Genomic DNA, 13,039 nt, shown 5'->3' with positions numbered 1-13,039 from the left:
ACTTTTCAGCTTGGAAAAGAGACGACTAAGGGGGGATATGATAGAGGTCTATAAAATCATGACTGGTGTGGAGAAAGTAAATAAGGAAGTGTTATTTACTCCTTCTCATAACACAAGAACTATGGGTCACCAAATGAAATTAATAGACAAATTAATAGGTTTAAAACATACAAACACACAACGTAGTCAACCTGTGGAACTCCTTGCCAGAGGATGTTGTGAAGGCCAAGACTATTGCAGGGTTCAAAAAAGAGCTAGTTAAATTCATGGCAGCTCTGTCCATCACCATCAATGGCTTTTAGCCAGGATGGGCAGGGATGGTGTCCCTAGCCTCTGTTTGCCAGAAGCTGGGAATGGGCAACAGGGGATGGATCACTTAGACATTACCTGTTCTGTTCATTCCCTCTGGAGCACCTGGCACTGGCCACTGTCGGAAGACAGGATACTGGGCTAGATGGACCATTGGTCTGACCCAATATGGCTGCTCTTATGTATGTTCTCTAAGCCAGTGTTTCTCAATCTGGGGGCTGCAGGACGGTAGGGTTACCATACGTCCAGATTTTCCTGGACATGTCCGGCTTTTTGGTCCTCAAATCCCCCTCCGGGAGGAAATTCCAAAAAGCTGGACATGTCCGGGAAAATAGGGAGGGGTTGTGGGGCTTGGATCCGGGCTGGAGCCGCTGGGGCCGGCGGTGCTCGGCCGCCGGCCGGGGCCGCTCAGCCGGGGCCAGGGCCGGGCCGGAGCCGCTCGGCTGGAACCGGGGCCCGAGCCGCTGGGACCGGGGCGGGCCGGAGCCGCTTGGCCGGGGCTGGCGCCCCAGAGCCCGAGCCGAGCCAGGCCGGAGACGCCAGGGCCAGAGCCGCTTGGCTGGGGTGGCTGGACTGGGCCGCGCCCCCCTGCCCCAGCCTACCTGCTGCCTGCCTGTTTCAGGCTTCCAGCAAACATTTGATTCGCCGGAAGCAGGGGAAGGGGAGGAGCAGGGGGCGGAGCGTTCAGGGGAGTGGGCGGAGTTGGGGCAAGGACTTTGGGGAAGGGGCGGAGTTGGGGTGGGGCCCCATGGAGTGTTCTCTTTTTGTTTTTTTTAAATATGGTAACTCTACAGGAGGGGAACTTCAGGGGGGTCGCAAGCATGAGGGGGTAGGTAGCAGGGCTATTGCCTGGGCCCCGAGAAAGCTAATGTACGTTTCAGCCCCATGCTGGGCTGAAACCCAGAACCCTGTGGGGCTGCTGAAATCTGGAGCCCTGAGCTGTGGGGGTCATTTTTTTTTAAGTCCAAGGGGGTGGCCAGCAGGAAAAGGTTGAGAAGCACACTGCTGTAAGCTGTGCCTACCAGGGCCATGGCTTGCTGTTCTCCAGCCACCCAACACCGTGTGGGCCCAGCCTGGTGGGTCCATTGCCAATGCGATCTCAGCGCAGCCCCTCACACCCCGTGTCCCCCGTCCCGCTGCTGAGCGAGCTTGGCGGGGCTGTTCACCCCGTCCAGTCCCCGTGGGGCAGGGGCGGTGCGGTGCGGAAACGTGCCAGCTCCTAGGGAGCCGAGCGAAGGGCTAGGGCTGTAACACAGGCCGCCTCCAGTCCGGCGCGCACGGGGGGCTCCCGCCGAAGGAGCCGCAGGCGGCCTGTGTGGCCCTGCGGGAGAGCCGCGGCGGCAGGGAGCTGGGCCTGGGGCTGCGGAACCGACCGCTTCCTGTTTCCAGGCGGGCCGGGGCTGCATCCGCCCAGCGACATGCACAGCAGCGGTCTGGGCCCGATACGGGAGTTATCGAGGCGCGCGGCCTGGGTGAGCGGCGCGGCCCGGCCGTGCAACGCGGAGAGTGGGCGGCGGGGCCGGGCCATGCGGGGGCAGGGCAGGGTGAGCGGCGCGGCCAGGCCGTGCAACGCGGGGAGTGGGGGCAGGGCAGGGTGAATGGCGAGTCTCGGCCGTGCAATGCCGGGAGCGGGGGCAGGGTGAGCGGCGCTACCCGGCCGTGCAGTGCGGGGAGTGGGGGCAGGGTGGGCTGCGGAGCCGGGTCAGGCGGGGAGTGGGGGCAGGGCAGGGTCAGCGGCGCGGCCAGGCTGTGTAACGCGGGCGGCGGGGCCGGGCCATACGGGGGCAGGGCGGGCGGCGCGGCCAGGCTGTGTAACGCGGGGGCAGGGTGAGCGGCGGAGCTCGGCCGTACAACGCGGGGAGCGGGGGCAGGGTGAGCGGCGAGGCTCGGCGGTGCAACGCGGGGAGTGAGACTGTGATAGGGTGAGCGGCGCGGCCCGTCCGTGCAGTGCGGAGAGAGGGGCAGGTCACTTCCCCCCGGCTTGGTTTCTGAACGCGTGGGCGTGACAGTCCGGGCGGGCTCCCCATGTCTCACCATCCTGGGCCCAGCCCCTAAGCACCAGCTACTAACTCAGCCCCCACCTGCCCTTGACCTGTACCCACCATTCCTGAGGGATGGATCCTTCCTGAACTCACAATTCTATATGGACAGATGTAGCCATCTGCCCGGCCTGCTGACATTCCGTAGCAGGGAGGGATTAGGGTGACCAGAGGGCAAGTGTGAAAAATCGGGACGGGGGGTGGGTGGTAATAGGAGCCTATATAAGAAAGAGACCCACAAATCGGGACTGTCTCTATAAAATGGGGACATCTGGTCACCCTTTGAGAGACTGAACCCTTCTGGACGTTATTCCCAGGAGGCAGGGCCGGCTCCAGGCACCAGCTTACCAAGCAGGTGCTTGGGGCGGCCACTTCGGAGAGGGGCGGCACGTCCAGCTGTTCGGCGGCAATTCGGGACGGTCCCTCACTCCTGCTCGGAGCGAAGGACCTCCCGCCGACTTGCCGCCGCAGATCACGATTGCGGCTTGTTTTGTTTTGTTTTGTTTTGTTTGGCTGCTTGGGGCGGCCAAAACCCTGGAGCCGGCCCTGCCAGGAGGGTTAGACATGACTCTTTATATTGCAACCTTTTCCTGTCCCAAAGAGCTTCCAGTCTAAACAAGCCCGAGTGAGAGTGCACGGGGCGTGGAGGGAATGCCCATGGTTTTTAAAAAATACATTGTTAATGTGATTTGATTCCTTTCTAGTCGCTATCACAGATGATGGGAATCTTGAGAAGGAGCCTGGGCCTGTAGTAGGGAGGGCATGCTGTGCGTGGGTGGGTGGCACGGAGACAGCCAAGAGAGGAATAGATGAATGTGGTACCAAGGTTGGTTCCACTGTGGCTGAATCACAAAGTGGAACCACTAAATTCAGGCTCCACTTGACTACAGGGGGCAACAAATGAAAAAACAGGAATGGGAGTGAAGGTCACAGGGCAAAACTCAGGGATCCAGAGGGGGACACGGAGCAGAGAGCCCCGACAACAGCCACTGCTCCTCAGAGAAGTCCAGTGGACACTGTCCAGAGCAGATCTGCGTGGTGACGTGACTTTACCAGGGAAAGGAAATAGGCTTCTCCCCCCCCCCCATCCAGCTTTCTCCGCCTAGAGTGGTGGATGGCCGTCTTGGCCAGCACCAGGGGTAGGTTGATGAGGAGGTTTTGCAAATTGTGGTGCCACAGATAGGGTGTGTATGAATTGGGAGGTGCAGGGGACAGTGCAGCCAGGACCTCAGTAGGAGGTTCTGGAGGAGCCGGAAGAGGGGCTGCAGCTTGGTCCACCCTATGTAGCTGCAGCACAAAAGACGCACAAAAGAGGCAGGGGATTTTGTGAACCACACCAGGTACATGCCTGCACTCACAGCTCCGTGAGGAAGCCGCCAGCTGATATCCCCAGTGGGCCGTGGGATCAGAGTGGAGTACAGGCTGGCCCACTGGGTTCCTTGCCCTCCGCTGGTGGCAGCAGGCCCCATTGCTCGGTGTTGGGGGGGACACGAGGGTGAGGAAGTGAATAGGATGGAGGAGAGGTGTGTACAGATGTTTCCTGGGCACGGTTTGGAGGTGGACTGGCTGGATATTGTGCATGTTGGAGGCGGCTGGTGAGGCTTGCGGGATGGCCTCGATGGCATGCTTTGGGTGGCCAGGGGTGAGAGGCGGGGAGGGAGCACACTCCTTCAAGGCTTGCTTAAGGGAAAGCAAGAGAAGTAGGAGGCAAGGCTGCCCTCACCACTTGGAGCACATGAAAGGTCGCAAGGGGTGGACAGCTCCATTGGGTGGCCGCATCATGGTTGTGTAGTGAAGGAGACCTGCAGGCCCTCTGCCTCCTTTGTTGCAGAAGTCGGAAGGTGTGTAGGGAATGAAGTATGGGATTCCAGAAGGAGAAAGGACAGTCCCATTGCACTTGAATGCTGCCTTGGAGAACTGGATTCTATCCCTGCCTCTGCCACAGAGTTTCTATGTGATGCTGGGCAAGTCACTTACATGCACATTTTCACAGATGTTCTTCCTTTTTTGTTTGCCAAACTTGAGACCCCTGGGGTCTGATTTGCACCCGTGCAGAGCACTCACTATTGCAGCTGGTCAGTGGGAGCTGTGCTTTGAACATAGACTGCTATGTAATGCCAAGAAAATCAGGTCTCTCCAGTTGGTCACCTGAAATTAGTGGACACTTATGACCTTAATCTCTTGTGCTTCAGGCCCCTGTCTGTAACATGGGGATACTGATATAAACTGTACCTCACAAGGATGTTGGGAAGTTAAATTCATTAGTGTTTGTGGAGAGCTACAAAAAAGCCTGTGAGGGAATAATTCTGTACTCAGTGTAGGGTTTGAATAGTGTGCAGCAATTAAGACATGGGACCACACATTGAATGATGAGGATAAAGCAAAATATTGAATAGCTACTAGGGCTGTCGATTAATCGCAGTTAACTCACTCAATTAACTGAAAAAAATTAATCGCGATTAATCGCACTGTTAAACAATAGAGTACCAGTTGAAATTTATTAAATATTTTTGGATGTTTTTCTACATTTTCAAATATATTGATTTCAATTAAAAGACTGAATATGAAGTGTACAGTGCTCACTTTATATTATTTTTATTATTACAAATATTTGCACTGTAAATATGATAAAAGAAATAGTATTTTTCAATTAATCTCATACAAGTACAGTAGTGCATTCTCTTTACTGTGAAAGTGTAATTTACCAATGTAGATTTTTTTTGTTACATAACTGCACTCAAAAACAAAACAATGTAAAACTTTAGAGCCTACAAGTCCACTCAGTCCTACTTCTTGTTCAGCCAATCACTAAGACAAACAAGTTTGTTTACATTTACGGGACATAAATGCTTCTTATGTACAATATCACCTAAAGAGAGAACAGGTGTTCGCATGGCACTTTTGTAGCCAGCATTGCAAGGTATTTACGTGCCAGATATGCTAAACATTCATATGTCCCTTCATGCTTCGGCCACCGTTCCAGAAGACATGCTTCCATGCTGATGATACTCATTAAAAAAATAATGCGTTAATTAAATTTGTGACTGAACTCCTTGGGGGAGAATTGTATATCTCCTGCTCTGTTTTACCCGCATTCTGCCATATATTTCATGTTATAGCAGTCTTGGATGATGACCCAGCACATGTTGTTCATTTAAAGAACACTTTCACTGCAGATTTGACAAAACGCAAAGAAGGTACCAATGTGAGATTTCTAAACATAGCTACAGCACTCGACCCAAGGTTTAAGAATTTGAAGTGCCATCCAAAATCTGAGAGGGACAATGTATGGAGCACGCTTTCAGAAGTCTTAAAAGAGCAACACTCAGATGCAGAAATATAGAACCTGAACCACCAAAAAAGAAAATCAACCTTCTGTTGGTGGCATCTGACTCAGATGATGAAAATGAACATGTGTCCGTCCGCAGTGCTTTGGATCGTTATCGAGCAGAACCCGTTGTCAGCATGGACGCATGTCCTCTGGAATGGTGGTTGAAGCATGAAGAGACATCTGAATCTTTACTGCATCTGGCATGTAAATATCTTCCCACGCCAGCTACAACAGTGCCATGTGAACGGCTGTTCTCACTTTCAGGTGACGTAAACAAGAAGTGGGCAGCGTTATCTCCTGCCAATTGTAACCAAACTTGTTTGTCTGAGCGATTGGCTGAAGTAGGACTGAATGGACTTGTAGGCTCTAAAGTTTTATATTGTTTTATTTTTGAGTGCAGTTATTTTTTGTTCATAATTCTACATTTGTAAGTTCAACTGTCATTATAAAGAGATTGTACTACACTACTAGTATTAGGTGAATTGAAATATACTATTTCTTTTTTTTACAGTGCAAATATATGTATCAAAAATAAATATAAAGTCAGCACTGTACATTTTGTATTCTGTGTTGCAATTGAAATCAATATATTTGAAAATGTAGAAAACATCCAAAAATATTTAAATAAATGGTATTCTATTATTTTTAACAGTGCGCTTAATAGCGATTAATTTTTTAAATTGCGTGATTAATCACGATTAATATTTTTAATCTCTTGACAGCCCTAATAGCTACCTATTCAGTGAGCACCGTCCATCCTGTGCACGGAATGAAGCAGGAGTCCTGTCGGAAAAATAGCATGTGATCATGTAATTAAAGACTTTCATAACATGTATGCACAAGGGGGCCAAACTAAAGTTGCAGGGGCATCCTTAATCCAGGCATTTCCTAATTTATGAGTGTTTGATTTTGCAACCTGAACCTTTAACATGTTTGGTTTTTTTTTTCTTTTTTTTTTTTTTTTTGTAATGTAGTAGTCTGTATAGTCTAGTGTTTACTGGAGTAGTTTCAGTCATCTTAACTATTGGACTTCTGGTCTGATAGGGTTTCCGATTGCATAAACTAGATAATAGACCTCAGAAAGGATGTATTTTATTTTGACTTGGATGCTTCATGTAAGGCAAAATTGTGAAAAACAAACCACAGAAGGTTCTATTTCCCTTTAGTTTTGTTGTCTTAAACAAAAGCTGCTTTGTATTTTTGAACAGGGGGACTTTGGAAACTCTTGTGTAGGTAATAACATTGGAAGAGTGAGTTCTTTCATTGCTGCTTCCTTCAACATCCCAGATTTGTAAAGAATTATTTAACTTTGTTTTTTCTTTTTTTAAAAAACAAAATGAAATCAGTTGCAACAAGATCTTTGTCTGGGGCACTTAGGCACTAGTGCAGGGGTCGGCAACCTACGGCACGCGTGCCAAACACGGCACGCGAGCCGATTTTGAGTGACACGCTGCCTGCCCGGTGAGAGGAGGAAGCGGAGGGGCCGGAAAGCGCCACGCTGGGGAAAGAAGCAGGGGAGGAGGGAAGCTTGGCTGCCGCAGGACCAAGCTTTTGCCTCCTGCCTCTGCAGGGGAGAGCGGGGGGGGAGGGGGTCCCTGCCCCACTCAGTCCCCCCGCCCACTGCTCTCCCCTGCGGGGGCAGGAGGCAGAAGCTTGGTCCTGCGGCAGCCAAGCTTCCCCCCTCCCCCGTTTCTTCCCACAGCTTGGTGCATTCCGGCCTCTCCTCCTCCTCCTCCTTCTCCCTGCCGGCGATGGCCCTTGCGAGGAGGAGGGGGAGCGGAGCAGAGCCGAGCGGCAGCGTGCTCCCTGCTCCGTAGAGCAGGCAGAGAGAGGTAGGGACGGGCCTTGGGGAAGGGGGTGGAACAGGGCATATCCCTCCCAGCCCCCTGCCATGAGTCGCTCAGGGCAGGGGGTTGGGAGCACCCCCATGAGCCGAGCACCCCAGCCTTCTGCCCTGCACCCCCCCACACCTAGCCTTCTGCCCTGACCTCCCCCCCAACACCCAGCCCTCTGCCCTGCACGTCCACCCAGCCCTCTGCCCTTACCCCTGAACCCCCCACACATCCAGCCTTCTGCCCTGCACCCCCACACACCCCCAGCCCTCTGCCCTGACCCCTGAACCCCCCCACACCTTCAGCCTTCTGCCCTGCACCCCCACCCCCCCAGCCCTCTGCCCTGACCTCCCCCCAACACCCAGCTTCTGCCCTGCACCTCCATACCCCCCCCAGCCCTCTGCCCTGACCTCGAGTCGCCCCCAACACCCAGCCCTCTGCCCTGAACCCCCCCACACACCCAGCCTTCTGCCCTGCACCTCCACACCTCCCCAGCCCTCTGCCCTGACCTTGAGTCCCCCCCAACACCCAGCCTTCTGCCCTGTACCCCCACACACCCCCAGCCCTCTGCCCTTACCCCTGAACCCCCCACACATCCAGCCTTCTGCCCTGCACCCCCACACCCGCCAGCCTTCTGCCCTGACCCCTGAATCCCCCCACACCCCCGGCCTTCTGCCCTGAACCCCCCACATCCCCACTGCCCTCTGCCCTGACCTCTGAACCCCCTCACACACCCAGCCTTCTGCCCTGACCCCTGACACCCCTCCCCCCCCCCAGGTCTGGGGTCCCGGCTGCCGGCCCCTTGCCAGCCGGCGTCCCGGCCACAGGCCCCGCTCAGCCCGCTGCAGGCCTAGGTGAACAGAACCCCAGGCTGGAAGCGGGCTGAGCAGGCTGGCGGCGTAAGATCAGCATTTTAATTTAATTTTAAATGAAGCTTCTTAAACATTTTGAAAACCTTGTTTACTTTACATACAACAATAGTTTAGTTATATAATATAGACTTAGAGAGAGACACCTTCTAAAAAACGTTAACATGTATTACCGGCACGCGAAACCTTAAATTAAAGTGAATAAATGAAGACTCGGCACACCACTTCTGAAAGGTTGCCTACCCCTGCACTAGTGGAATGCAGCCAGTGATGACTAATTAAAATCTTTGCTGTTACAGTCACCCTTTAAGATGAGCAAGAGAGCCAACAAGTGCTGTGTGCTTAGTCCTAGGTGGAGTGTTGGTTTAATGTCAGTTATTGGGTTACATCTTCCACACTGCAGGAGGATGGACTCGGTGATCTACAAGATCTCTCCTGTTTCTGACCTCTCTGATCCTTTCGTACTGACTTTGCAATCAGCTTGTTTTGTGGTGTGTTTCTGCAGGTCCTGCGGGGATGCAGGCTGGTTCCCAGCACCCATCCCCCTGTTACAAGACAGTCATGGTTGTGTGCCTCTCCATCTGCTGGATTGCCTGCCTCTTTCTGCCCTCTGTTAAGCAGTGGGCGTAGACTGGCCTCCGTGGCCTCATCAGAATGGAGTGGTGGGAGCTTGTCCTCTGCTGGTTGGGAGCAGGATAGCAATGAGCCAGCACCCAGTGGAAAGCTACTGGAAGCTGTCCGTCTGTCCCTGGCGGCACAGCAGAGACAAGCTGATATAGGGAACTCGGAGCTGGGGAAGATGTTGGATTCATTCTCTGACATGGGATTCAGTAACGCCCAGATAATGCAGCTGTTCGGGTTGCAGCCCAAGCTGGCTCCTCAGACACGGCTGGCGGTGGTTTCCGAGCTCCTCCTGTTGGGCTTGGATGCTGACTCCACGCTGAGGGTCTTGCAGAAGAGCCCTGAGGTGCTAAGGATGACGACCCAGCAGCTGAGGCATCGTGCAGACTACCTGCGGAGACTGGACCTCGGAGAAGGTAACATGATGTTGCGTGCTTACTGCCTTATACGAGATACAATGCTGAAGTGTTGCCAAAAGTACCTCATGCCCTCAGACGATCCCCTCTCTGCAGTTACGCTCTTCTGGAGTGAGAGCTGTTTAACTCTGGTGTCCTGGCTGCACACCCTCAGATCTCTTGCAGCATGATAGGAAAAAGCTCTGGTGTAAGAGAGAGGAGATTTGACCTGAGGGATGTTACCTACCAAAATGATGCACAAGAACTAAGGCAGCCTCTAGCTCTGCCTTTGGTGGGGTTCATAAAATCACCCAGTCTGAAGGTATTTGCACCTTGAGTGCTTCAGCAGTTGTTCCAGCTGCCAGAAATTGCACAGAGTCAGGATCATGGGAAGGAAAGTCAGCAGATTAATTAACACTATCCCAGCTCTGTGAAACATTTTAGCAAGAATGTTTTAAATCTCTTCCCTCAGCTCCAGCCTGTTGCCCCCCCACCTCCCAGAAATGTATGCAATCTCTCTCCAGCCCTCTGCAAATGCTGATCTGTACCAGGGAGAAAAGCTGCTGTTATCAGACCATTTCTGCCACCCCAAGCATCTCTGTCCCAACTGAATTGCTGCTGACAGATCAATCTCTATGTTACTTGTGTGTTGCAGTGCTCTTCCCCTCTCTCCCCCTGCCCTGACAGGAATGTGTTTCATTTGATGGGGACTAATTTTCTATAGCTGAAATTTTCCCCCTTGTGCTTCTGCCACTAATTAGACATAGTAGCAAACTGCCTGTTCACCTGCAGCTTAGCCAACCTGTGGCTCTAGGGGGTCTTTGCCAGTGTGTGTGAAGAGCAGGGGAGCTGTCCGGGTCTTAGCTGATGACTGAGAGAAAGTCTGGGATCTGTTTACAGCTTTGCATCTTTACTCCACAGAGCACCCTGCTGGTAGAGGCAGGTGGCTCAGGCTGTTTGTCCTGCGTGAGACTCCTGATCCCATATGCTGCTTGTGAGAATGGAGAGGCAGACCAATCCACCTCTGCTTCAAATCCGACTGTGCATATCTACTGTTTGAATCCCTGTCCCCAGTAAATCGTCCTCTCCTGCATGCTGAGCATGTCTCTCTATCTGCCCTTTCGTCTGACACAGGGAACCTGCAGCGAGTGGTGAGCCACTGCCCCAGTATCTTCACCTTGTCCTGGAAGAAAATAGATGCAGTGGTGCAGGTGTTCAAGGAGAAGTGTATTTTCACAGTGGATCAGGTGACAGAGATTCTGCATCGCTGCCCCAACGTCCTGTTGGAGGAACCGCATGACCTGGAGTACAAATTCCAGGTGAGGCTGGGCCTCTGGGGGGCTGCAGAACTCCTTCCCTAAGGGCCTGCTGTAGCATGAACCCATCTGAAAGTCTGGCTGGTGGTTTGGACTCCGGGGGACGTGGAGAAATCAAACCAGAGTAGGAATCACCAGGTTTATCTCCCCACATGTATCTGTCTTGTGCCGCACACCGACATCTGAGTGTCATGGGATTGGCTTCTCTCGTGCCTCTCAATCTGAGAGATCTGAAGGAGAGACCAGTTTCTTGGCCTGCGTGGAGCAGCATGCATGTGAATTTAGTGGAGATACACATGCAGTGTGCAAACAGGTTCTGCTTAACTGGGTCTGACTGTACTGTTGATGCTAACACTTCAAAGTGCTGTCTTCTTTTACAGAGGCCAGGTTAGAGGGACTGAGCTGCAGTATTTTACTTGCTTGGTGTCTGCTCCACTGTTCTCCTTCCCAGCCTTCTTAAAAAAAAAGTAACAGCTGAAGTGCACTTGTGTTTAATGCATGTACTCTTCCACCCTCCTCAAAAACACCCTCATCAGCAGTGATCCCGTCAAGACCTCTGCTCTGCTTTTGAGTTCATCCGTCACCTAGTGCTTTATGGAGCAGGGACTGTGTCTTGGTAAATGTACTGCCAGTGTGCACAGTATTAACTATTCGCAGTAGGTGCATTAGAAGTCCTCAATTCAGCTTTCTCTGCAGCTAGTTACCTATGTACGTCTATAGGAAAAGTGAGGCACAATGTTTATAGCCCCTTAGCTCCAACCCAGTGTATTTCCTGGGATGCGCTGACATCAGCTAAACAGGTGTCTGTTCCTTCCGCTTTGCAGGGTGTATTTTTGTCTCCCTTTGTTTTTCCTGCAGTACGTGTACTTCAGAATGGGAGTAAAGCACAAAGCAGTGGTGAAATCTGGTCTCTTCCGAACTCCAATAGCTGAGGTCAAGAACCGGCACATCTTCTTAGAGCGCCTGGGGCTTTATCAAACCCCTGACAAGAAAGGCCAGACCCAGATCGTCAACCCGAAACTGAAGGAGATCATCCGAGTCTCGGAAGGGGACTTCCTGGCCAAGATAGCCCACTCCTCCCTGGAGGAGTTTGAGGTCTTTAAGAAGCTGCTGGCTCGGGAGGAGGGGGAGGGGGATCAGGATATAGCGTCCGAAGAGACAGATTCAGCCAGCGAAGGGGAAGGGGAAAGGTCTGACAGCGAGGAAGGAAACTGAACTCTTACCCCCAAGCTTCAGTAAGGACTTCTTGGCCAAAGAGTCATTGGTGGAAACCAGCTGCTGGGGTTACCACACATCTTGGCTGCTCCTAGACATTCCCTTCTGACCTGTGTGTTTAATGGTGTTGCCATGACATCACTAGTTCGGAAACATTCACTGGACACAGGTCCCCTGGGCCACAGCCTGGGGCTTGACTGCTGCCTGGGGGCAGGCAGTTCTGTCCTTGTTTTCCTCAGTGAGCTGAGGCCTCTGTTTCAGGTGGCTGTGTAAAACCAATAAAGCTCAGACCCTTCAGGAAGCGAGTGCCCTTCTCTGTCACTTGGCCTGATTTCCCCACTCAAGCGCGGTGGGACACCCCAGCTCAAGAGGGATCTGCTGTTTGATTGTCAGATGGGCTTAGCAAAGGGAAGTGGCAACTCTAGGCTGGGGACTGCTGCCCAAAGTTGGTGTAGCTGGAAGACGAGCCCTGGTTGCCACACATCAGAGGGCAGTTATGGGCATTGGTAGCTCTCGCCTGCTCACCCTTTGCAGCACAGCCTTCTTTGATGGGGGTGGGGCTACTCCACCAATGGCACTGCCACACCAACAATGGTGGCCAGGGCCAGCGCTAGGAAATGCTGTGCAAGCACAGATCTGTCCTGCCCGAACCTTCCCCCAGAAAGATAGCTGTCGGGGAGGAAGGGATTGGCTGCGCCTGCTAGGAACCAGAAACGTGAGAGCTGTCTGCTGCCTTAGGGAGTGTAAATGTTTAGCATGGCCCCGAGTAGAGGAGCTGGATTGTGTGGGGTCGTGGAGAGAAGCTGGATTTTGGGGTTGGAGACTGGGACACCTGGGCTCTGTAATGAGGGGAGGCGATGGGAGAGCTTGGGATCAGAGTTCAGGAGGACAAGATGATGGATTTTTTGGCTGTGGAAGGAAAGAGCCCACTGAGCTTCAGAGGCAGGAGAGGAGACGGATGTGGGGTGAATGATCAAGAGAGGAGGAGAGAACTTGGGGTTGGGCCCAGGAAAGGAGACAGATTGTGTGAGCAGGTGAACTGCTGGTTCAAGAGAAGTGGGTTGGTTGTGGGCTGAGGAGGCTGGTGAGTAGGTTGGGGGGCAAGAGACTGG

The 13,039-nt window shown here is 52.8% G+C and overlaps 1 protein-coding gene across 1 annotated transcript; it reads left to right on the top strand.

The window, feature by feature from the left end:
• Positions 1-1,720: 1,720 nt before the first annotated feature.
• Positions 1,721-12,221, top strand: MTERF4 (mitochondrial transcription termination factor 4). Its single transcript, XM_065411025.1, has 4 exons — positions 1,721-1,781; positions 8,886-9,417; positions 10,531-10,715; positions 11,571-12,221. Exons 1-4 carry the CDS (start codon positions 1,728-1,730, stop codon positions 11,925-11,927), a joined length of 1,128 nt encoding a protein of 375 aa, XP_065267097.1. The 5' UTR covers positions 1,721-1,727; the 3' UTR covers positions 11,928-12,221.
• Positions 12,222-13,039: the final 818 nt, after the last annotated feature.

The sequence above is a fragment of the Emys orbicularis genome, chromosome 9, assembly GCF_028017835.1.
Source record: "Emys orbicularis isolate rEmyOrb1 chromosome 9, rEmyOrb1.hap1, whole genome shotgun sequence".
Lineage (NCBI taxonomy): Eukaryota > Metazoa > Chordata > Testudines > Emydidae > Emys > Emys orbicularis.
The sequence above is the reverse complement of the archived record's forward strand: the minus strand, read 5'-3'. Positions and strand labels throughout refer to the sequence as shown.